Below are 24,833 nucleotides of genomic sequence, written 5' to 3' on the forward strand. Positions count from 1 at the left end.
CAAAACCAGGTTTAACACAATTCTCTCAGAATTAGTGATACACTTCTACTATCTTTCCTCTGGAAGAGTAATTACAGCTTGAGTAGTACCCTTTCAGGGTTTTTTAATTCATTATTTAAGAAGAAAAAAAAATGAGAGAAAAAGACTCCACAATCTTTCTCATCCATGCACTTCTGCTAGGGAATTTCTAGGTTTTGGATTCCTCCTTCCTCTTTTCCTATCCTGTTAATTTCTGAAGAGAGAGAGGTTCAAAGACAAGAATACATTGACAAGCAGAACAATGCATGACCCCACCTTAGTATTTCTATTCAGTCTATCATGGGTTTCTGGCCACAGTGTCTCAAATAGCTATCAAAAAATTCTTTTAACTTCTCAGTCAAACCTCAGTACATCTGGGTTAGCTTCCATCTTCCTTTGCTTTGCTGTCACAGAAACAAAGTGCCAGTTGCCAGCCTCTCTTTTTTCCAGGACAAGACCTCGTTTGTAGCTGAAAGAACTGAAAGAACAGTAAAAATCTGGTGATATTTGGCCCAACTGCTGTGTCCTGCTGACAGCCGGCACAAACAAGATGTTAGAGAGAAAAAAAAGGCAGGTTTCCACTGAGATGTCGAACACTCAGTTTTCTAAGCCTAACACTTGGCTGCATTAAGAGCCTTTGAGTTGTTACTGACCAGTGACCCTGGTGCACTGGCATCCTTGCAAGCACCATGGTTCCTAACCTGACGATCTTAAGTCCTAGTTCAGCAGTGTGAACAAAGGAAGCAATTAGGAATGATGAATAAAAGAAGCAAAAGGATGAAAATCAACAATTCTTAAGGCTACATACTCTGCTTTGATAGCACTGTGAATGTAACAATTCTTTCCAATATCCATTAATTGTTAGCATTGATTTGCAAGGGTTAAGACATTCATGCATTTCTATAGACCAGCATTTTGCTCTGCAGCAATTGTCTACACAGGAAACTTTGACAAGTTGAAAATATCCCCAAATCACATGGCAGCTGTGCCCGATGGGCAGAATCAGGGGTCATTCGTACTCTCCATGCTGTGCTTTCCTAACATCTCTTTGAGAAATTAATTACTCCTAGAACTTTAACTAATTCCTGAACAGGAAACCTATAAATATTAATGTTTTAGATTATTTTTTAATTTAATCTGAACTAGGTAAAACCTGACCTACACATATTGCTTTTCTTGTTTGTTCTAACTATCCCTATTTAGGGCACCAAGTCTAAAATCTGATAAAAATAAAACATGTACTTCTGTAACTATATTGAAACATTTTCCACTTCCTGCTTTTTGAGAATCATTATATTTTAAATACTTCTTGATCGGTCCATAAAAGCTCCTGGATTTGCTTAATGAGAGCTATCAGTGCAAAGTCACTGATTTAAAGTTTATTACTTCTATACCTTAATTTTTCAATAATTCTCTAATATTCAAATGAAAAGAAACAATTCTATGCCTCGACATTTTACTTTCTTCTATTATTGCAGCTTAGCAGCCTGTTGTACAAATCACATTTCAGTAAACTCCCCTGAAATTTCTACCAGAAAGTAGTTTTTACCAGACCTACTAACATAAATCTTTGCTTGTGACATTCACACAGGCAACTGGGAACATCAGAGTTCAAACACTTAATTCATGTTTACAGTAGCATGGCCCAGAGTCTTTTAGGTTCTGAGTGCCCCTTTTGATTTAGAATCGCCTGTTCCTCTTTAAATTCACCCTTTATTTTGCACTGTACCTAACATAATTTGAAAGCTCCCTCTGACTAACATCATTACTCTTTGTAGAGGAATGAGGAAGACTCTTTCTGTACAGGGGAAAACCTGTAACTACATGCAAACAGGATATAACACAGCAAACAACAATTTTGCTCCACAGAGTGCTCTAAAGTCGGCAGTCACCTTTCCAAATAAATACTGTTTTGTCAATGACCTCTTAAATGCTATTAAATCTCTCATGTCTGAACCTTTCCCCTTCAAATACAAAAGCACAAGAGCTACAGCATAAAAGAAAAAGAAAAGTCAGCAGAAATGGGGTATTTGATATGGGTTGCTGCAATTGGTCTATCTGGAGCTTTCCTGAAGTCCATGCAGAGCATGCAGTTTATTCTAGCAACAGTAGCTGACAGGGTGGTTTGCATTTGGGGCGCTTTCTCCTTTCAGTAGAGTTCTCTTTTGCAATTTGAATCATTACAGAATCTAGTTATGGGTTTAGCAAAAAGCATATTGCTTTAATAGAAGGAACTCTCCCGAAGAAACCTCATTCTAGCGTATCTATGCCTGAAGAAGCTAAATAACGTATTGGCAAGTGAAAAGGTGACAAGGCTGCACTGCTGGGGGCAAAGTCACCACTTCTGGCAAAAGTGACAAGCTCACCCATCCTACAAAACGTCCCTTGTTTTCATCCTGCTCACGTGACCCACTTCTAATGGAGTGGGACTGAAAAAGCCTGACAACTTCAGAACTTTCACTTAGGTACACTGTGTGCTCTTCAGGTTCAGCATGGTACATTGATTGGTTTGACTAGTTTGGATGATCTACTTACAGCCTCGTTGTTTCTTCTTCCAGCCTACGTCCATTTATAGACCATGGCATTTCAACCCTACCACAACAGAAAACGTCAAGAAAAGTTACCTTCTCCTTACATAGCAAATTTTAATGTTACTGGCATTCCATTTATTGCATGTATGCCAACACACCATGTATCAGGAAATGCAGTGACTCATGATCTTATGTGCCCCAAGATGTACTATACAAGTGACCACCATAAAATGCCAGCTAAATTCACAAGTAGAGCCAAATATGGAGGTTACACTCCATTATCCAAATAAGATAAAATAAAACAAAACAAAATAAAACTGATCTACAGATTCACATTTTATTGGTTGATTAACTACTGACAAAAACTTGCTTTTCCCATGATAACTGACAGGCTGTGGAGAAACCATCATAAGCACAAAGTACTTTCTACAGAGAAGAAACCTGCTGCTCCAGCAGTACAGGGACCTGTCAGCACATTTACTACCTAAATAACTTTTTTCAAAAACTAGTGGAATTTAGTAGGTTTTTCAAAACTTAACATACATTCGAATTCATCTTTCAGTATGAAATGTCACTTCTTTTTTTTTTAAGATATAAGTTAAAATTGGTACATTCTCTGCAGACATTCTATGGAGTTTCAGTATACAAGAGGACTACTCATTGTCATGATTTCTTTAACTCAAAGTTACAATTAACAAAAAGCTTCCTACAGAAAGACTTAACACACTGTTATTTGGGATATTTAATGTTGTAGAAATAAAGTTAACACCCTACTTAATACTGTATTATTTAATTACTATTATTGTTTGAAAAGGCACAAAAACAGTATCTCATGAAAACAAGACTGTGAAGTAACAGTGATTTTGCCACTGGAATATAAAACTGCCATTAAAAGATGTCTGAAAGTTCTCTAGAGCACAGTACTGCCACTGATAACTGGCACCCCAAAGGACAGTTTGGAGGACAAGCAATCACATAACATCTCAGATCAATTTGTCTACAGGTTTTTTCTTTGCAGTTTAACAGCTGCTGGGGAAACAAGCTGAAATATATCATAAAATAATGCTTCCTAAAATAATGACAAATTGTGCTTTTGTCGTTCTTAAAGAGTATAATCCGCTACCAAACTGCAACAGAGGGAGCAAATCTGTCCTTTCGCTAAAGCCATACACACCGTCACATACACTCCACCTCACCCCTCTCCTAAAGAACAAGACCAGCAACAAAACTTTTGTTCCACAATTCATATGATTCTTTTTCATACACATTCCTCTCATGGCACTGTAAAGTGATCTCACCTTTCTCATTTAAATAACCATTTCATTGCTGTCATCAAACAAAAAGCCACAGGATAAAATGAATCCATTATATCTACTTTGTTAAACACAGTATTATCAGAGCAGAACCTCTTGAGAGCCAAGTGTCCATTTTTGGTTGATAAAGGAGGAAGTAATCTTCAGTCAAGTTAATCCTAAGGGAAGATAAGCAATTCTTCAACTCCAAGTGCCCTTTTCATTCACAGAACGAATGAACCAGAAGTACCTACCAGGCAGCTCCCCAGTTTTCGCATACTTGTCAGGACTCAGCAGCCATAGCTCCAATTCGCTTCCTTTTAAGGTTGCTCCATTTCTTTCTGATTCTATAACACATTTTCACAAATGACTGCTGTACAGGCAGATACAGCTCGCTTTCCTGCCATGACTTTGTTCCCTGGCTCACAAGTCTAAGGGACTTTGAAAATCACTGTCACAAACCCTCACCAAAGAAAGGTCAAGGACAATAACCTCGAGGTAGCTCTGGCAGGGGCAACATTATGAGCAGCCCCATTCTTTTTAACCCATATGAGTCTTGAAACATATGCAGAGCTTATGCATCAAGCTGAACAGAACAAAACGATCTGAAAACCTCATGAACCACCTCCAGCACTGGTTTACTAGAAGAAGGTAGGGATGAGTTGAAGGGCAGAGACCGCAGAAGTGTGCCCTTCTGCTTACCAGGCAGACGCACCACAGCTGCAGCACAGCCACAGAAAGCTGTGTACTCCTTATTAGAAAGACAACAGATGCATTTTTTTGTTCCTTTTTTTAATTACCCAGAAATAATTATTTATTTCTGAACCAGACAAGATTATTAATAGAGTGAGTATTAGGAACACAGAAGAGCTCTTAAGAAAGCAGTAATGCTCGGGTGGTACTAATGTTGCCTGGAAAGCAGTTGTTCCTGTCTAGACTGTAAGGCTCAGAAATATATTCATAGTTTTCATTAAAACATATGTTGTATCTTACAGAAAGGTATTCATTACATAATGCTTTTCATTGTGTGCAGCACCACATTGGGCTTTTGAACCTACATACTGCATTACTAAAAGTTATTTTTATGGCATTCAGACCTCCTTAGCCTTTAAACAAAGGCTTTTGTGGACAAAATATGAGAGCTTTCTTACACCAATCGACATAAATAACAATCAAAATAAGTCTTTTTGTTTCAAAACCAGAGGAATGGATGAACAGACTACATATTCAAACTGCAATGGACTAAACAGAATCCAAAACTTTAAGAATACCAAGTTACATTATCACAACTAAGATTCCTTAAATACTGTGGAGGCAAGCAACCTGAAGGCAAGCCAGTATAAAGCCTCCATTACATCCACAACTTCGGTAAGCAAATTATTCTTCAGCAGGAACATCCTCACTTCACTGTTGGATTAAAAGAACATTCCTGAATCCATTTAAAAAGAAGTAATGCCTAAAATGGTTGGCAGAGAGATAGCATTCTGAAACTAGGCCATATGAATGTCACTTCATTGTTGTTACTGAAAGAAGGAAGATCAACTACAATAAAACCTTAGCTAGCACTGCAACAACATTATGCCAGCTAAGCATGCCCTCAACCAGACCCATGGAGCTTTGCTGCCTCTCTTTTATATACATGAGCACTCTCTAGAGATGGTTATTTTTATGTATATGGCAATGCATGCAAGTATACTGGATCCTCTTCTAATGGTCTTTAGCACACAAAATTCTGAAGTTATCGTATAAGCCATAAAGAGTAGCTTTTGCATATAAGAATTTTATGAAAACACAGGAAAGAAGTTTCTCACGTAATTTCTTAGCATGAATGTTTACTGAATTTCCAAGCACAGGCCCAACATAAAAATTGCGGAATTCTTTGCCTGCATATACTGCATCACTCAATTGGAAAACAGTTTAGGAAAAAAGCAACTGGCTCTCCCACTTCAGCTCAATTCACTGAGCCATCCATGCAAACCACACAGTACTTACACCCAGTGCAGGCTGAGTGGAGAGATCTGCTCCTGGCTGGTGTGCACAGTGGAAAGACTCAGAATGCAACTCTCACACTTAAGAGAGCAGGCACGCAGCGATGCTGTGATCACAGCAATTTTCACAAATGGAGTGACAGTCATGGGGAAAACAGAAGTGAGATAACCTCCAGCTATCTAATCAGTGTGCATGGAAAATTAGTTTGTCGGTAGACGATCCAAGTTCCACTTCCTGAAGAAGGAGTCGTGAAGATCTTCCTCCACTATGCTTACATAACAGAGGACAAAAAGGAGAAAATATAGCATCCTTGATAACCTCTCCTCAGACACCCTTTTTTATTACTACTCTCTATCTTATTACAACTGATAACTGCCTAATCTGGATTCTGCAATTCATCTCCACATCTACAGAGCAATTGCTTATCTAGTTGCAGACTGAATTTATTCTAACTGAATGTATTCTACATTTTACTTCCATTTGGAAACAATACACATTATTATAATCAACTTTAAGGATTTGTAATCATATTCATGAGACAACCTTAACTATTACTATAAAGTATCAGAAAAAACTTCTGGTTATCTTTATTTCAGTAAGAATGTTAATAACTATTACAGGGTATAATTTGGAACTCATACAAGTTAATCTGCAAGACATAAACTTAGCAAAGTGAAAAGCAAAACCTATAAGGATGTCTATTTTGAAATAATTGCTTTAACTTAGAAGTTGTAAGTCTAGAAGTTCCTAGTCCCAAACATGAATTACAGCAGTAAGTGCAAAAAAGCAAATCTCATGTCTGAATAAGCTATAAAGAGAAACTAAATACATGTATGCTCTCCTAGCACTGATTAATAACACACTGATTCATAACAAACTATAAAATACAAAACTTGCTACTAATTCCTTCAAACGAGAAAGACGAGTGAAACATACAATGCTGTATTGTGGTAAAAATCCCAGTGGAGTTACTTTGATGAAGTGCTTGATGAGTGGAAACTGTGCAACCCAGCACACCTCATGTGGCAATATATGAAGCACTAACTGGCAATATCAGATACCTCCTGCTTTTGGCTTTTTCAATTTTTACAAATACAAGAACATTAAGATACAGGAAATACTCTGCTGACATACAGTTACATCATCTTTATCATCTCATGGTATGTTGTCATTAAGCTGCTGTGCTTACGGCAGCAGAGCCTGCTACACAGTGCACGGCAGCTCCCAGGATGAGACCCTGCATTGAGGCGTGCGTGAAGGGGTGATTTGAGGACAGACCGTTATCTTTATGGGGAGCAGCATCCTTGCCTCTGCTGGTTCAATCGAGACAAAAAGTCCTCCTAGAAATTCTAGATCCCAGCCATTTAGAAGGTCAAAGCAGGCACTTTCTGCAGGTATAATAACGGTTTGAGGCATAAAAATAATGCCCCCTGTAAAACACAGTCTGAGGACGACTAGTTTGCCTCAAAGGACCATCTGGAGCTTGGCAGAACTAAGCATCTAGTAACTCTGCAGAGACAAGCATCCTTGTCACCTCTCGATGACAGCGGAATGGTGCAAGGAACTTTACCAGACTGGAACAACTGCAGCCTGAGAAAATTAAGATATATCCATATATATAATCTTACATGACAAGCAGGAAGCAGAAAGCGCACGTTGCCCACCTCTCACACTATGCCAAGTGGCACCAGCACACGGGACCGCTAAATACCTGCCTTTAACGCGTAATTTTACACAGCAGCATACAAAAAGAATATATATATACATGTACACGTATGCGTGAGTTTCTATATGCGCTGAGGCTGCGGGTGCCAGCGGCATACTTACAGCCGCTGCCGCTCCAGGACTTGAGCAGGGACTTGATGCTGATCTCGAAGAGGAGCGAGTCCTGCAGGCTGAGCATGGTGCCGGCGCTGCGGGCAGCAGCTCCCGGCACCCGCAAGACCAGCGTGCCGGCGCCGCGCGCGCGGCCGCCCGCTGACGCAGCGCCCGAGGGGCGGCACCCCGCCCCGCCCCGCCCGGCAGGCTCCGCCCCCCACCGCCCTTCAGCGGCGCTTCCCGCCCTCGGGACGGACGGAGCCGTGGCTGGGCCGCACGGCGGCTTGCAACTAGAACGGACAAGGACTATAAAAGGCTACTCGCGCTTTACCGAGTTTTAAATAAACTGCCCAGCATTGCAGTGCACGGTGCCAAAAGCACAGTGAGCCTTACGCATTTAAGGATTGGCAACACAGAAGGAAAAGCAAAACCCTAGGTGAAGAACAGACACTCAGCAAGGGCCAGAGGGCCACAAGCTCTACCACCACGACCTGCAGACAACCTACCGGCAATTGGGCTGTGACACCCACAGGGATTAGCAGTTTGGGGGTTTTCTTAGTATCTTTTAAACAACACAATTTCGCTGTTACTGATGGTTTACTCCATTAACCATCTTCTCAGAGGCGACAACGGAAGGTATTTTAGGGTTGACGGTTCCGGGTTCTCACAGTGCAATCCAACACCACCCTTGGACCTGGCTCAGACCCTAACCACTCTTCCAGGACAAAGCAGGATATCACATCAATAGCCTCTCCCGAATTTAGAACAGAACAGAATAGAATAGAACAGAACAGAACAGTTAAGGTTAGAAAGGACCTTAAGATCATCTAGTTCCAAGCCCCCTGCCATAGACAGGGACACCTCACACTAAACCATGCCACCCAAGGCTTTGTCCAACGTGGTCTTGAACACTGCCAGGGATGGAGCATTCACAGCTTCTTTGGGCAACCCATTCCAGTGCCTCACCACCCTAACAGGAAAGAATTTCCTCCTTATATCCAATCTAAACTTCCCCTGTTTAAGTTTTAACCTGTTACCCCTTGTCCTGTCACTACAGTCCCTAATGAAAAGTCCCTCCCCAGCATCCCTATAGCCCCCCTTCAGATACTGGAAGGCTGCTGTAAAGTCTCCACACAGCCTTCTCTTCTCCAGGCTGAACAGCCCCAACTTCCTCAGCCTGTCTTCATACGGGAGGTGCTCCAGTCCCCTGATCATCCTCATGGCCCTCCTCTGGACTTGTTCCAACAGTTCCATGTCCTTTTTACGTTGAGGACACCAGAACTGCACACAATACTCCAGGTGAGGTCTCACAAGAGCAGAGTAGAGGGGCAGGATCACCTCCTTCGACCTGCTGGTCACGCTCCTTTTGATGCAGCCCAGGATACGGTTGGCTTTCTGGGCTGCGAGCACACACTGAAGCTGGTTCACGTTCATTTTCTCATCAGCCAACACCCCCAAGTCCTTCTCTTCAGGACTGCTCTGAATCTCTTCCCTGCCCAACCTGTAGCTGTGCCTGGGATTGCCCCGACCCAGGTGTAGGACCTTGCACTTGGCTTGGTTCTACATGTGGACTGGAAGAAGTGATACAGAGAAAACAATGCTTGTGTCCAGAGCTGGCATGCAACTACACATGTAACATCACCCTTGGGTCAAATGCCGAAAACTGATAGAACTGGATACAGAGATGACTCTGACTGCTAACTGTAGCTTAATTAGGCTTATCTAAAGCATATCTTGACCCACACCATACAGATTAACTAAAAATTTAATTATACTGGCCCCAGGTACACTGATTGACTTAGAGCAGATTTAGTCAATATAAAAAAAATAAAAACCACCCTACAGTTTGAAAACTGCTCCCCAACCTTGTCTTTAGAGTCACCCAGTCATGAGGACAAAATCATATCTGTACCCTCAGATGAACTATAATTGCCTGAATTTATTGAAAAGATTAAGAATGGTGTACATCAAATACAGTTAAGGTTTGTGGGTTTTGTTTTATTTTGTTGGGGTTTTGGTGTGGTTTTTGGTTACTTGGGATCTTTAGGGTGGTGGTGTTTTGTTTGGTGGGGCTTTTGTGTGGGTTTGTTTTGTTTACTCTATACACCTTCCCTCCCCAAACGACAAAATAATTATCACTAACAGGGAATTAGTGATAGATCAGTCAATGTCCAACAAAGCAGTTCTACATGACAGGTCTAACACACCAGCAGAAGGAAACTGGAGAAAGAGCAAAAGAGTGCCAACTGCACTAGCCCATTCAGTCATGAAGATGGCTGCTGTCTGACAGCCATTCAGGAGGTGAATAGTTTTATTAAGAGACTGGGGCGATCACTCAGATTTCAGAGATTAAAAATAACCCAAATTTCCCCATGCAAAAAACGATTTTCTATAATAAACTATTTAATTGCTGCCTCTCTATCAGATAGAGTACAGAATGCACATCCACACGGAGTAACTCGTTGGGACATTGTATCAAGCCTGTCCCGTCATAAGCCTGTTTCAGGTAACACTGGTTATGTAGTACCTCCAGTTACATCATACTCCTTTTTCATCACTTCTTTTATGAATACATTCAAAGGTACGCTTCAAGCATTCCTTCTTCCTCTTACCAAGTAGATACAGAGGTGGTATTTTGTTATGAGAAGGATATAAAGGTCAGATTTTGGAACTGGCTGATGAATTTCACCACTAATTTGAAAGACTGTATTAATTATGGCTGGTCTCTGACTGCCTTTAACAGTGGGCTACAGAGAGCTCTTCAAAGGAATCCTTGTTAACAGCATGCATTCCAAAATCATGAGCCAACTCTCCCAGCACCTCAAAAATAATGACTTTCTAAAATACACTTTGGGTTCTTTGTAGTTGCCCTCTTCCCCCCCCCCCCCCCCCCCCAGCTTTTATTCTTTAAGTTATTAGCACCAGAAACTTATTACAAAACAATCATCCCAGAAACCCCAGGAGATACAGTAAATGAACCCTACAGAAACATTAATCTCAATGTTTCACCTTCTAGAGTTCTGTTAAGAAGACTTTCAAACAGAAGAGCTGCCAGTATTTCCATAAAGCTGTTTCAAAAGTTAATGAATGTTAGGAAATTTTTAAAAATTTGCATTTATTTATGATATTGATGTGTTTGGCCAAGCAAGTTACATAGCTTTCTGCCACAGCATCTGAGACTGTGTTGCGCTATTATTTATTCATAATACCAACTACTGATCACTGTAGACAGGGCTTCCTCAAGGATACCAGCAATTAATTTTAAATACAGTTAGCTCAACAAAAAATATTAGCCCATTAAGAACTTCCAGGATGTTAAGGATAGTTTGAGAAATGTACGTACCAAGAGCATAAGCCTTTTTCTTCCAAAAATTTAAGTAACGAGGACTACAAATACTTTATATTAGAACAAAAGTATTTTGAAAATAAAAATTTTCAATACTATATGAACACACGTGTGTTTTCATACATATATGCGCATAGAGTAAGTTTTATTCAATTGACATCATTAGTTTACAAGATTTAAGAACGGCACATACCAAATACTTTTACTGCCCCTCCACTCAAGAAAACAAAAGCAAGACCATTTAACAAGAGGTGTAATGGATCTGTCAGTATCTTAGCATTATTATACAACCATCACTGTCATAAGCATTATCTTATTATACAACTGTGCTCAAGCCTTCTAACACTTCTTCTTCGTAACCCAATTTACAGGCTTTTATAATCAGAGATGTATAGATGACAACTACTGCAATTTCAGACTTCTGTAGTTTTGTTTTGCCTTTGAATTGAGTTAATGAAATAACCTACCAGATACTAGAACAAACAGAAGATCTCAGGATAAACCAAAGTTTAAAATGTAACTTTTTCAAAGTGAGCATAGTAGAAGCAGGAAAGAAATAAAACAGATCATAAGCCTCTGGATCTTGCCAAGTGGAGACAAGGATAATTCACTGAGAAGAGCCCAATAAAACTCACTGTGTAGAGTTATAAGAGATCATAATCATGTATTTCTAAAACTGTAAAAACCAAAAAATGTACTCATTTACAGCATGGATTCTTTTCCAGTTCTCACTTCCAGAGAGCAAAATGAAATAGACTTCTGGAAAGTACACTTTGTTTAAAAGTGGGAGCAACAAGTATGCCCACAGTGAGACAGTCTAAAAATACCCATCTCTTTGGAGTACTTACACAGGAAATCTTCCGTAAGATTATTATTTTACTACCTAGAGAAAAGGTTGCATTTAAGTGTAAGGCAATTGCTTTGATCTGGAGCTGGTTTATGTAAGAAAATCAAAACACACCTCTCAAGCTGAGGATTTGCACATACTTATATTACTAGGCTGGACATTTCAGAATTCTAATGAATATATAGTTTATATACTGATCCCTGTATCTGCATACCTTTTGATACTGGACCAGTTATAAATTTCACTTTTAAAGGAAGCAGACTACCATAATGCCTACGGCTTTGATACTTTCTCAAAGACTCTAGGTGAGGTATGCATGAATGAGCACAATGGTATCAGTAAGCTCTTTAAAGAGCATGACAAGAATAGGACTGTAGGTGTAGTAAAGCATAAGTGCTCAATCTGCAGATGCAAGCTGTTTGCTCTCTACTAAAATGATTAATGCAAGTGTCCAGTCCACACCATGCTTTTTGCTCAGATATGAAAACCTTTTAGAAAAGGGGATGGCCACAAGCAAATTGCTTGAGCCGCTTCAGCAATGCTAAGTCTGCAGGCTTGAGGCTGCGAACAGACCCATACATTAAGAGATTCATCTGCAGCAAGCCCAGCTGGCTCTGGGAAGCATTACACCATCATTCATGGTACTGCTCACCCATGGCATGCTTGACCTATACAAGCAATGTCAATTCAGCACTTCAAGAACACATATCCTGTAGATGTAATATTCAGTACACGTACAGTAAGCCCAGTCACACAAGAGGTAAGGTTTGCCCTGGGTGCTACAAGCAGCTACAGGTCCCAAGCAATCTAGGAGACCAGACACTATCATGCTGCAGATAACAGAGATAACAGAAGTTTTCTTTAGTTCTAAAATCTGGAACTTAATAAAAACTCTTCCAAAATGATCACTATATTTACTAGGATCAATACATTTACTACAAGTGTGTATGCAAAGGCTGCTTGCACAGCTTTTCTTTAACGAAAGTATCATCAGACCATTTTCTTGGAGCTACCCAGAAACATCACTGGCAACCATTTTGAACAATACACATCAAGTAAGTGCAGTGCACAACTGCATAACTGCCAGAGCTCTGGCCTCTGCCAAAGACCAGTATGTGAGACCAAAAAAAGACACTTCAGTATGGTTCACACAGTGTTGTTTCAGCTTCACCTCTACAGGCTGAAAAGGTAGGGGGATTTTCATGACTGAAGATATTGCTGAGTAAGCTACCTCAGAAGAAAGAGCAATATTTAACTTTCTAAAGTTTGCGTTTAAATGACAAAGGAATAGCATTTTATATGTCATTTATTTATGTTTCACAGGGAACATGACATTTTTAGGCTATTCACCACCCTCCACACACACACACACCATTTAAAGTGTTGTTCCCTAGTTCTACAACAGGTTTGTTTATTCCCTAGGAGTACATTCATATCACACTACCTCCCTCCCCCAGCCCCTAATGCACTTTTTGCTCTCTTCTACTGGGTTGGCTGAGAGAATATAATCTGTCTACTTATCCCTCTACAAAATACTTTGCATTAATAATTCCAACATAAATATTTCATTTAAAAAACATAGCTAAAGGCATTCTTTTAAGTTATGTAAAAACATGCAATCACTGTTGCTTCCAAAAGTTTCTTGAGGTTTTCAATCTTACTACATTCCTCTTCAGGATGATACAGACTGACAGAAAATGCATTCAGGCAAAGAACTTCAAACAGTATTTCCCATTTAATGTGAATTGTAACTGTGAGTTTTCCAACCAGTTCCAGAAGGACACTGAAGATGTACAGCTTTCCTGCAGAGCCTCTGAGTAAGATCAAAGAGGATACTGTTAATATGTAAGTTTTCAGTTAACATTATCTTTATTGAGTAGTAATCCTACCTTTAGAAATAAAAAGGCAAATGAAACATGAAATAAAAACCACACCCACAACTTTAAATCAATAATAATTAAATCCTGTAAAAAATCAGCTTTCAAGGTAGTTTAACAAGGACCTGTAAGGATTTAGACTAAAGGGATGTCAATCCAGTCCTTCCTGAAAATCTGGCTTTCCAGACCAACAAATATCATAAGATTACAAGGAAACAAATCAATAATAAAAAGGTGAAACATTTCAAACACCCCGGAAGGCAGTGAGATATTTAATGAACTTCTCTCCAAGAGGAAATGAGACAGGTAAAGTGATAAACCTAGAGCTGTTACTGTATTGCATGAGCCTGACAAATCCAAGTCTCAATTTTCACAGGCATCCCCATAGTTAAAATTCTGGAGAATTCAGCGATTTACTCCCTCTCAGATGCTCAATTTCAGCCTTTCAAATAAACCTTAAAGGCATGACACCTGATTAGTATGGTTCTGCCTGTGTTGGGACAACCTGAAACAACTGCCCAAAGATGTATCTGCCCAATTCTGTACTGTGTCAGCACCGAACACCAACACCCCAGTTTTCACCAACCTTTTAAACAGAACCCAGAAACAGTTATGGAGCAACACAGAAAATCCCTGCTTAGTTGCTGGGCGTTTAAATGGATAGACTAGGGAAAGGCTTAACTCTATTACCCTACAAGGCCTTAGGACAATCGCTAGGAATCAGTTACGTTTCTATTTTTGTTGCTCCTCCCAAGTTGCTGGATGACTGCGCCACTTTTATGGGAAACATCGTATTTGCACTATGTGAAGATAGCTACTCTATCCCTATAGAAAGGTGGAGTTGTTTTGTTTGTTGTTTTGTTGTTTGTTTTTTTTTTTGGGGGGGGGGGAACATCACACCAACCAAAAGCAACAAGAGTTTAGGATTCATCCAGGAAAACTTGAAAAGTTAAAGTGGATTACCTATAGGGGTAAACTCAGCACAGAAATCCTAAGTCGGTTAAGCCTCATGAGTGCAACAGTACTTGGGTAGAAAATGTTCTCAGCTGCAGACTCCCACTAGACTCGCGCAGCAGCTGAAGGTACCCATGTAATTGTTTTACCCTGCATCAGAAGATAAATTGCTGCCTTCTTCCCTCCAACATAAGCAAAGTTGCGCATTTGCTCCTGAGCCACTGCCATGGGCAGCCTGCAGCCCATGCGTGTTTATACGTTAAAGCACTTTACAGCCCCACATAATGCAGATGTAGGTCTGGTTCAGCCACTTCTGCCAATAGGAGGCAAAGGGATGGAGGACTGCACAGTTACAAGTGGGAACTACTTACGGTAGCTAAACCTCACAAGCACAAGCCTACCAACTAACTCCACCATAGGTTAAATCCCTATGTAGGTAGCAGTTTTACAAGCTCTGCGCACACAGTAGAAGGACTCTGAAAGCTGTAGTTATAGGCATGAGAAGGTAAATAAGCAGGGGCAAGGCATGAACAAGCAATTTTCCCTTGAGCTTTCAACTCCTGAAATTGCCGTTTGCAATGCTTCTGTTATACAGGGCAGGAACATAAGGAGCTCCATCACCCGATATCATAAGTAAAATAATTACATTTAAATGGCATTCTTCAGAGTTGAACTGAATCGGCCTATTTTTTCACTCCAAAGACAACAAATGTTTACAGTGTGTTTTAATGCTCTAATTGCCAAGATTTAAACAATTAAGTGCTTTTAATTCTGAGTTTTATAACTTTCACATCTCTGTGAAACAACAGATAACTGTTGCAGGAATCTGAAAGCGAAGTACAGAATAGAAATGCTTTTCAGATTTAAAAAATGTAATACATACACATTGATTTGCAAAGTCAGAATTAATTTCCAAGTATCACTTCTGAACCTTTACCTTTGTTAAGGGTGCTGTTACATTGAAAAACAGCAAGAAAAAAAATATAAAAGTTGGGAAGAGAGAAAACAAGTGGTAACAAACCCAAAGGCAACAGTCAGATACAAAACACCTAAAACACACTTAAACTGGACAAGGCCACAACTGTCTGGAATTTTTGCAAGCAGTCCACAGCACAAATTTCCCTCAAGCACCTCAGCTGGTGAGCTGCAAAACAGCCTCTGCCAGCATCTCACTTGTGCCAGCACTTGGAGACCACCCAGCAGCTACAGAATTCACCGCTTCACCTGCAAGGCTGCACGCAATGCTCCATCCAGATCACATGGAAAGGGCTAGCAGCTCTCCACTGCAACCCATAGAGAAAAGTGAAGAACCAAAACCAGGTGGAAGAAGAATGTTCAGGTAAAATGGAGAATTTGCTTAGGCTTTTTCTGTTCATGGAACTGGCTGCTCTCTGTCAGTTCTGTTTTAACTTGACAGAGCACTAACATACTGTTCATTTCTCTCAGTAATTCACATGAATATGTTAACTTTCCAAGCGTACAATCTACCTACAAATGTATATGGTATAAATTTAATCAACTTCTGGGCAAGTTAAACTACTCGGTTCTACATTGCTTCTTCCATGAAATAAGACTTTACAGAAACCTCAACCAAAACAATAAAGGAAAAATACTTTAATTCTAGCCAATAGAAAACAATATACTGGAGAAAATAAGTTTTTTATACAAGTTATGAGCTGCTTTTATATGCTTTACTTCCCAATTTTCCTGCTTTCAAGTTACACAGTATTTTGAAACTAAAACCAATCTTCCTTCAGACAGTCACCTTCTCAAAGAAGTAACTTAGACAAGGATCACCCCAAGTGCATCTTTAGAGATGCCAAGAGACACCAGAGAGTTTTGGATCAGTGTCTAATATAACACTGCAGCAGCATCCTGATGCTGAAGTATCTAAAGCTCATATTGCCATACTGGTCTTAACAATGAGCAATGAAAGTCTCCAAAGCAATCAGGGTCTTGCTAGTGACAAGTGCTTGTCACTAAAGACCTCACTGGTATTAATGACCTAAAGAATTACTTTTATGTGGTATCTATATATAAAGCGTATCATACAGACTATAGAGAGGGCACACCAAGTGTTGAATATCCAAAGCATCTCATGAAAAACTGCTGCAGGCAGGTACCTTTAGAATATGCCATTGCTAAAGCAATGAGGCTTTCTAGAAGTTTCACCTGTCTCTTCAAATCAGTAGTGCATTTGGATTTCTCTTTCCTTTACTAATAAACACAAACACCAAAAACCTTCAAGCACAAGATGAGAACCCTCTTGTCTGGGAAGGTCTCTGCTTGCAGGGACTTTGTAGAACTTGGCTGGAGAGCAAGAAGATGAATGTCAAATAAAACAGCCAAAGCCGTAAATGCTACTCCCCAAATGACAGGTATTCTTTAACAGCACTTAACTAAGTGAGAAAATGTATTACCAACTGAAGAAGGCACTTGTGGTACTTCCTTACCTGAAGGTCAACTAAAAGCCATTCAGAAAATGAAGAGGCTTTCCAAAGGAGCCCTTAATTAAGATGAGATAGTTGAAATTATTTTCCCTCAGTTTGGATCCATGAAATACCTTTTCAGAAGGAACACATATAAAGCTAGCACTCATAGGGTAAGAATCATTCCACTATTAAAGAGCTTAAAACAAAAGAAACTACGAACATGGAAGCCTACAAATCAAGACATAAACCAGCTAACAAGTGCAGCCAACAGAAACTGCCAACAGCCATTCAAAGTATCACAAATTACTGAAAAATGTCATGTCGCATCTGCCTCTTCCATTTACAATTCACATTTTCATCAGAAACAGAAAAAAAAAAAATATCCCTAGAGGACATAAAGACCAGTTTGATGTCCTATAAATTGAAACTTTCACAATTGAAACATGAATTTTTTTTCCTTTTCAACTGAAGAATGAAGAACTGTTAAAACATTCAAATTATAATCTGTAACTTAAATCTGAATTGCTGATGGCATCTTTATATGTAACTGCTGATTTAATCCAGCTGGTAACTACTATATTGACCATACAAATACTTTCTTGATCATCAGCGGGGTGTTATTTTGGATTTTTTAGACCAGCGATTGATTTGAATGTTTTTAAAAGGATAACAGTTTCTTACTTAAAGGAAAATGGCTCCTTAGAAATGTGCTGAGATTTCAATTTTATCTGTTGTCCAGCCTATTACAGACTGTACCTTGGATCGCTGACAGACATTACAGAAGCAGACAGCAGTGCCACAGGTATGCTTTAAAATCCGTTCTACATGCAAGAGATCTACAGTATGAATCAAGAAGGAACAGCATGCTAAACCCTTCTCTCCCCCTCAAAATGTTGCTTTCAAAACATGTGAACAACTTTAGACACAGAGAATTTACAATACTTTTATGTTTTTGTCTTACCAGTATATCAGAGACAGAATGGTTTTACAATAGCATATTTTGCAATGAGTTTCTCTAAATCTTGTTGACTTCAGCATTTCACAGCTCCCCTTAATCAGCTATTGCAGAATCTTCTGAAGATTCACTTGGTTTTCTCTGCTAGATTTTCTCACATTTTCCCCATACCATCACTTCTCTCCCCCTCTCTTTCAAGTCTAAAGCTTTATTTCGTGCCTCTCCCAGCTATCCTAAAGTAACCTTGTGTTGGTAAGATTGAGATATCTACTTTACCTACAATCCCCTAAGTTTTGACTGCATTATCTTAAAGAAGTAGCCTAAAGATAATGTTTTAAAGAATATTTGCATGTAAATATTGTCCAATTTCACCTGTAATATTCCCCTCCCTTAATGAACAGATGTTCTTATTACTTCTGACTTTTCAGTTTATGATCTGCAAGACAGAAAGACAAATAAAACAGAAAAAAAAGCAAACATGAGGATTATTGACATCCAGAAGATGCATTAAAAAAAAAAAAAACTGAAAAATGTGATGCAGAGCTTATCTTATCTATTAAGTGGACAATAAAATTTAAAAAAATGTAAGCTTTGCTCACCACATTTCAAAAAACAAATGTATTACCTCCTCACGAAATCCATACTGCAGAGTAGCCACCAAGTTTGAAGAAAAAGCCCTTCTACATGTACCTTTGAGTTGTGCTGTCATCCACCTTGAATGAAAAGCTAAGTTATAATTACTACGTCACCTTTGGGATGAGGTAAAGGTAAGTTTGGGGGGAAAAAAAAAAACAAACAGCAAAATCCACAAACACTGTAGGAAAAGAGTATATTCATTGTAAATTCCTGCATGTTTATTCTTCAGATGAAACCTTGAGACAAGTACAGTAAAAGCATAAAAGGCATACAGCCAAGTACACAACAGGATAAAAAAATTCAGAACTCAAAAATATAGTGCCAAAAAATGTTTGAGATATCTCCTAGAACTAAGTCATACCATTTTCTTTTTAACGAGTATATATAACTATTGTCAATTTTCCATATTAAAGGTAAATTGAACAAGTCAGAGGCAAACTCCCTTTGCACTTTGGATTACTTTTAAAGAGACTTGCTGGACATTATTTCAGTTCATTATTGACTGATCTTAAGCAAATGCCTTACTTAAACATTTACCCAATGGTCACTGTATCTGCTTGTAAGCAACAATAATAAAACATATCATCACTGCACTCAGAATAAAACTCCGGAGAGATGCTTGAGTTTCCATTTAAAACATTCAAGAGTTTGTTTTCCACAAATCAATATATTTAAAACAGAGGGTATCCAGAAGGTGACTGCTAGTTTTAGTGATGATAAGACATGTTCGTATTGCTGCCCCTACTACTGACCAAAAAAGCCCTCCCAGTGAGTTGATTCCCCTTCCCAATTCTTAATAATACTAATAAAGATATTAGACCATTTTCTGCTGGCTTCATGAAATGAATCAGCTAGGGGAAAGGCTACACTAGTGCCTGACAGGAGATGGCGAAGTGTTACACACCTGGGAGCAAGACTGCCCGTTTCACCAGCAGCGAACTGTTAGATCAGCCTGATCTGCTTGTAAAACTGAGCTCAAAAACCTAAACAAAATCCCCCTTCCCTACCTTCTATTGCAAAGAGAAGTCAAGGGGAGGTTCCAGAGGCCCTTAGGAAAGGTTCTTTATTGCTTCTTATGGAAAATATACACAGAACGATTTCCTGGAGCATTACTCAAGCAAAACAATACTATCTGATGTGATAAGAAAACAGCAGAGAGGGTTAGAAATTTCTGTAAACAGTATTCTGGATCCCAAACAGTGTTATGGAGCAGTCTCTGAACATAAGCAAGAAGCAAACAGAGACTGGGGCAGGGGTGAAGCCACAGTGCCTAGTTGCCCACTGACCCCTTCAGTCTCTTCTAACAGAAACTGAGAACTCAGGTACAGAACTGACTTTTATCCCAGACAGACACTGGGACCCCATGTCACCCTCTGCTATAAAGGCTGGTCAGAGGCGTAAAACGGGAGCAGAATGTGCCCTGCGGAGCTGCTGGTATCACAGGGACCCAAGTGCTTATAGGCAGCTTATGTGACCCAGTTCCTGCAATTACAGCACTGTTACCCATTTCTTTACCATCAAAGAACACATTTCTGTCAGCTTAATTCTGCTCCCCTAGCAGAGGCACTTGAAGAGAACCAAGTTTAATGTTTGCAAAAGGAGACATTTTCCATATGCAGAAATAACACGGGTACCATGAGCACTGGGAATATTCACATCACTGATAAATTTAACATCTCTTGCGCAGCTATTGCAGACCTGACTTACAGAGTTGGCCATCAGGAGTGTTCCACAGTGTTAACTACCTTGCCGTATGACACAGAACTGCAACAGAAGGGCATATTTCACCCACCACAGGCACAGCTGTTGCTTGCCAGTTTGCACAAAGCAGGCACAGCACTCCTCTTCCTTAACACTACAAACAGCAGAAGGGACAATATCAAACAGCTTATAGATGTGTCCGTACATGTACACGTTTGTGGATTTTGGTACATGAAAATACTTTCCCTGGATCTTCCAAGCTCATCTTTCTATGTTTGATTTGGATTGTAGCTTTCTTGAGACAGAAGATTTAAAACTGAGACCATGTCAACTCTTAATCACTACAGCAAATTTTAAAATTGCTTGCTCTTTTCCTAACATCTATTAATTGTTGTAATACATAAAATCATATGCAAACACTTCAGCATGTGAGGTGCTTGGGGTTTTTTTCCAGAGTTCTAATATTCTTATATTAAATTTCTAAAATACACTTACTTGGAACCATCCTGACAGAAACTACTTATTTTAAAAGATGTGTCACAGAGCATACCCTTCAATGGTCTTGGTTTTGGCTATAAAACAATTAACATTTTAAAAGGCAATACCAATAAACCTTTTAATCCTAGAAAAAAATTCATCACTTGAATTCCACACATCATATTTAGGTCAGATACATGCAAACCCCAAGTAGTATTATCAAAATAATACTTTCATGCTTTGGATGCCAGAAATAGGGGGGGTTTACTTGGTCTGAGACCTTGTAACCTTTTATACTTTAAAATAGTTGTCCTACTCTGTATTTCAACTAAATTCTCAGTAACACAAAAATGTTCCTGAACAGCAACAATAAGGAACAGAAAGGGAGACGGGGAAAAAAGAAATACAACAAAACCTCCCACTTTCACATATAACTACAAGGACAAATCACCTCAACTTTGAGAACCTACTGAGTTCCTGAACAGCTTCATTATATCAAGTTTGGTGGTGCATTAACACCACATCTGCTGACATTAAACAGGTAAATGTTTACTCACATCCTCCCTAACACCTCACCCCCCCCCCCCCCAGATCATTCTATCGTTTTATTACCTGTTTTGCTTGCACCTGACTTCTACAGCATACCCAGCTGGTAAACACAACAGTCCTTTTGCTCTATTCCAGCCGAGCAGTTCATTCCATTACCAAGATACAAAAATAGAAATAAGCAGATAATTTAAAGAGGATTCAGTTACTAACTGCTATTGTAAAAGCATGATCCCAGAGCAGACGATAAGTCTGCATTTCGCAAATGACGACATCACACTATTAAGTGATACTGGTGAGGCACTACCCATTTCCACAAAATCACTCCTAATAATCACCACTTGGCAAATATTTAATGAGCAAGAAAGGAGAATTCATTTTCAAGAGTAGGACTGGTGTATTCTATATTTATTATCCTCATTTGCTCAAACTGTCGAGAAAACACTGAACAAGGTTAGATGAAGGCATCTGTTGTCTACAAGCTTCAGCCTATGGTTTTCTTTTAACCTGGCACAAAGACAATTCTATTCTGAAATTACAACATTTTAAAGAAAATAATATTTTAAAAAGCAAGAGCTATAAAGAAACCATAACATAGCACAAAAGCAGAATGGAGTATAAGATATGGTTATGGAGACATTTAGGCTGTGCACACCACAGTGACATCAACTATGAAATTCAGGGCTCTACACCATTCAGAGTTAAATGAGGACATGAACCTGACTAAAAGAACATCACCCTGTCAGACACTGCAAGCTTCTGGTCAGAGTTTTCAAGCATGCAGGCAGTTAACAGTCTTAACAGACTACACTCTGTAAAGTCTTCAGTAGTGCACTGGATTACAACAGTAACTTGTTCTAATTCATTACACACAGGACAACTTGTTTAACAAAACAGAACTGTCCCTGCCTTCCACAGCTGCCAATGTTACTCAAGCTAATGCATTAAAGTAAGTGGTTTACATTACAGTCAGAAAGGCCAAGAGAAGTCTTTTCCAGGGAAACCCCTTTCTCCCATCACAAACATAATTCCCTGTTTTAAGCTCCAAGTCCACCACCCAACCAGATGGACATCACCATCTCCCATCTTTGCAGTTAAGACACATAAGGAAGTAAATTTCTTCAAGGCCATGCTAATTCCTGAAAACAGCCACCACAGAGCAAAGGGTAAAAACTGTGCATCTGATAACCATCAGGTTCCAAGACCATAAAGGCTCAAGACCATACTATTTTAGCTGAAGGCGAAGGAAGAAAAAAACACAAGTAAAACTGGATTTTTTCCACTGCCACCCAGTTGAAATACCTGAAAAACAAACATAACTCAACTCTACTTCTCTTTATCAGAAAAACACACTGTAATATTTAGACCATAACAGGTAGTAAATATATATCTGCATCTTCATACAAGCATGCTCATCCATGTTCTTAAGTTAAAAATTCCCTATATGATGTCCATATTTTTACTTGACTTCTTTAACTTGCATATCGTGTTTATAAAACCCCCTGCAATCTTCAAAGCACTAAAAAAGGAAAGCATAAACATCTTTGAAATGAAAAAACTCCGCAAGGAGAGACTTTGAAAACTCAGAGGATTTAAATCAGGGAGAGAAAAGATGGCACAGAGCTTGAACCCTGCACTTCAGTCAGAGCTCTGTGCAGCACAAGTCTGTCTAGACAACTCTTAGCACCTAATCATAGCTACAATTTAAATACTTACAGGGATACTTATCCCCAAAAGGGAGGGGGGTGAGGGAGAAGTCAAGCACACTAGAAATCCTGTAAAATTGCTTTCAAATAGGTCACTAAGACATGATAGTGTGCCAGTGACAACACAGCTCTAAAACTTAAGGCACTATTATTGTAGCGACTCTGATAAAAAGGCCTTTTATAACCAAATTTGTCAATTTAAGAAAAAGCTTAGTAATTGCTTTTACCAGGTGGATAACATGGATACATACTGTAACCGGGATGTAAAACATGTGTCTCCTCATCTTCATCTATTGTCTGCCCTAATGCAAACAGCCTGACACGTCTCATCTTCAGTAGCCTTGGGGAGGTTTCACGGGCAGGACTCCCAACATCCAGATCTACCTCTCCAGAAGCAACAGTGGGAACGATTTTTTTCAGGAACTCCATTTTCACATGCCTCTGCGCTCTCCGCTCTCACTGAATCCCGCAGTTTAGCTCCCGTTACGGAGCGTGGCTCCCACATCAACTTCCTTGAGCACAGAGGTAGACTTCTCCTAGTGATGTCACATTGAACCTGGGTGGTGCCAGCACCAGCACGTCAGCTGCCAGCTGCTCCAAGGCAGATTTTAAAGGCGTCTAACTGTACGGGCTGATAAGAAAACCAAATAACAACAAGCCCATATATTAACTAATAGACGCTAAACTCTGTGCTTTCAGAAGAGCCGTATTTAGCACTGCGACCATTTTGAGCACTACTAAAATGCACGGTGTATTTCCAGTTTCCTATCTGACAGAGCTCAATAGCTCTTAATTTTCATTAAGTGCACAGAGTGTTCATCTGCATTTGAAAGATAGCACTTATCATTCAGAAAGTCTATGCCCCAGCTTTATAAACAGTGTCTAACAGCACCACAATTTAAAACATTTGCATTTCATATGGGTTTAACTACTAGCTATGAAGATACTAACATTTATTAAGTTATGTTCTGCACAAACTCTGGTGATATATATACTACTTAAAATACTCAAACCACCTTCCAGAAAACACCAAGTACAGAAATAACCTGCTTCATTTTGTCCAAATGTCCACTTTATCCCTAGGACTACTTCTCCATATGGCGCCTGGTTTGTTTTCATTTGGGTGAAGTTTAAATGTTGTTCTATATTTAGCTTAAAGAAACCATTATTAAAGACATCCTGAATTTGGAGCAGAAAGCTCGGGGGGGGGGGGGGGGGGGGGGGGGAAGGCTACAGAAGACTAGACTATAGACTATAGAATAGTATTCCTTACCTTAATGCTTCCCACTTTTGGAAATAGGTATCGTTGTATGATCAAAAGTTTTATGTTACTTACTAGACTCAGAGTGTAGATCCACAGACACAATACTGGGTGATATTCCCACCTTGTCAGCCATCAAAGACTATACACGCAAAGATCAACTAATACTCACTCTGAACATCTAAGTAGCAGTCTGCATGCTTCTGCTGCTTTTATGAAAGCAGCTCAGTGTCCTAGACACTTCTGAATGCATTCAACACAGTTATCAAACCTGGTACAAGTTCCTTAAAGTTGCCGCCTAAGACATTTTTCAAGTTCTATACAGTTGAAAACATGGTAATTTTTGTATTCAAATCTGCATTAAAATCCCCAAATACCGAAGTTAGCCTGTATTTCCCTTGTAAATGAATACCAAATTCTGACCTCATCATACAAGACACATTTTTA

General features: G+C 39.4%; 1 protein-coding gene across 11 annotated transcripts in view; it reads right to left on the bottom strand.

Annotated features, from left to right (window-relative positions):
- FRYL (FRY like transcription coactivator) overlaps nucleotides 1–23,719 on the bottom strand; it is a 136,012-nt gene extending 112,293 nt beyond the window's left edge. For 4 of the 11 annotated variants that reach the window (XM_061472307.1, XM_061472271.1, XM_061472299.1 and 1 more), the window contains exons 1-2: nucleotides 23,377–23,718; nucleotides 4,096–4,188 (exon numbers count right to left, since the gene is read on the bottom strand). In XM_061472307.1, the coding sequence (XP_061328291.1) occupies nucleotides 4,096–4,188; nucleotides 23,377–23,554 (271 nt within the window). In that variant the 5' untranslated portion in view covers nucleotides 23,555–23,718. Of the gene's footprint in view, nucleotides 1–4,095; nucleotides 4,189–23,376 lie in introns of all 11 variants that reach the window. The other 7 variants (XM_061472358.1, XM_061472321.1, XM_061472311.1 and 4 more) reach the window with 4 other exon arrangements.
- Nucleotides 23,720–24,833: the final 1,114 nt, after the last annotated feature.

This window comes from Pezoporus flaviventris, unplaced genomic scaffold, assembly GCF_033815535.1.
Source record: "Pezoporus flaviventris isolate CSIRO_AGI_PZ_B2104156 unplaced genomic scaffold, CSIRO_AGI_Pfla_v1 ptg000002l, whole genome shotgun sequence".
NCBI lineage: Eukaryota > Metazoa > Chordata > Aves > Psittaciformes > Psittacidae > Pezoporus > Pezoporus flaviventris.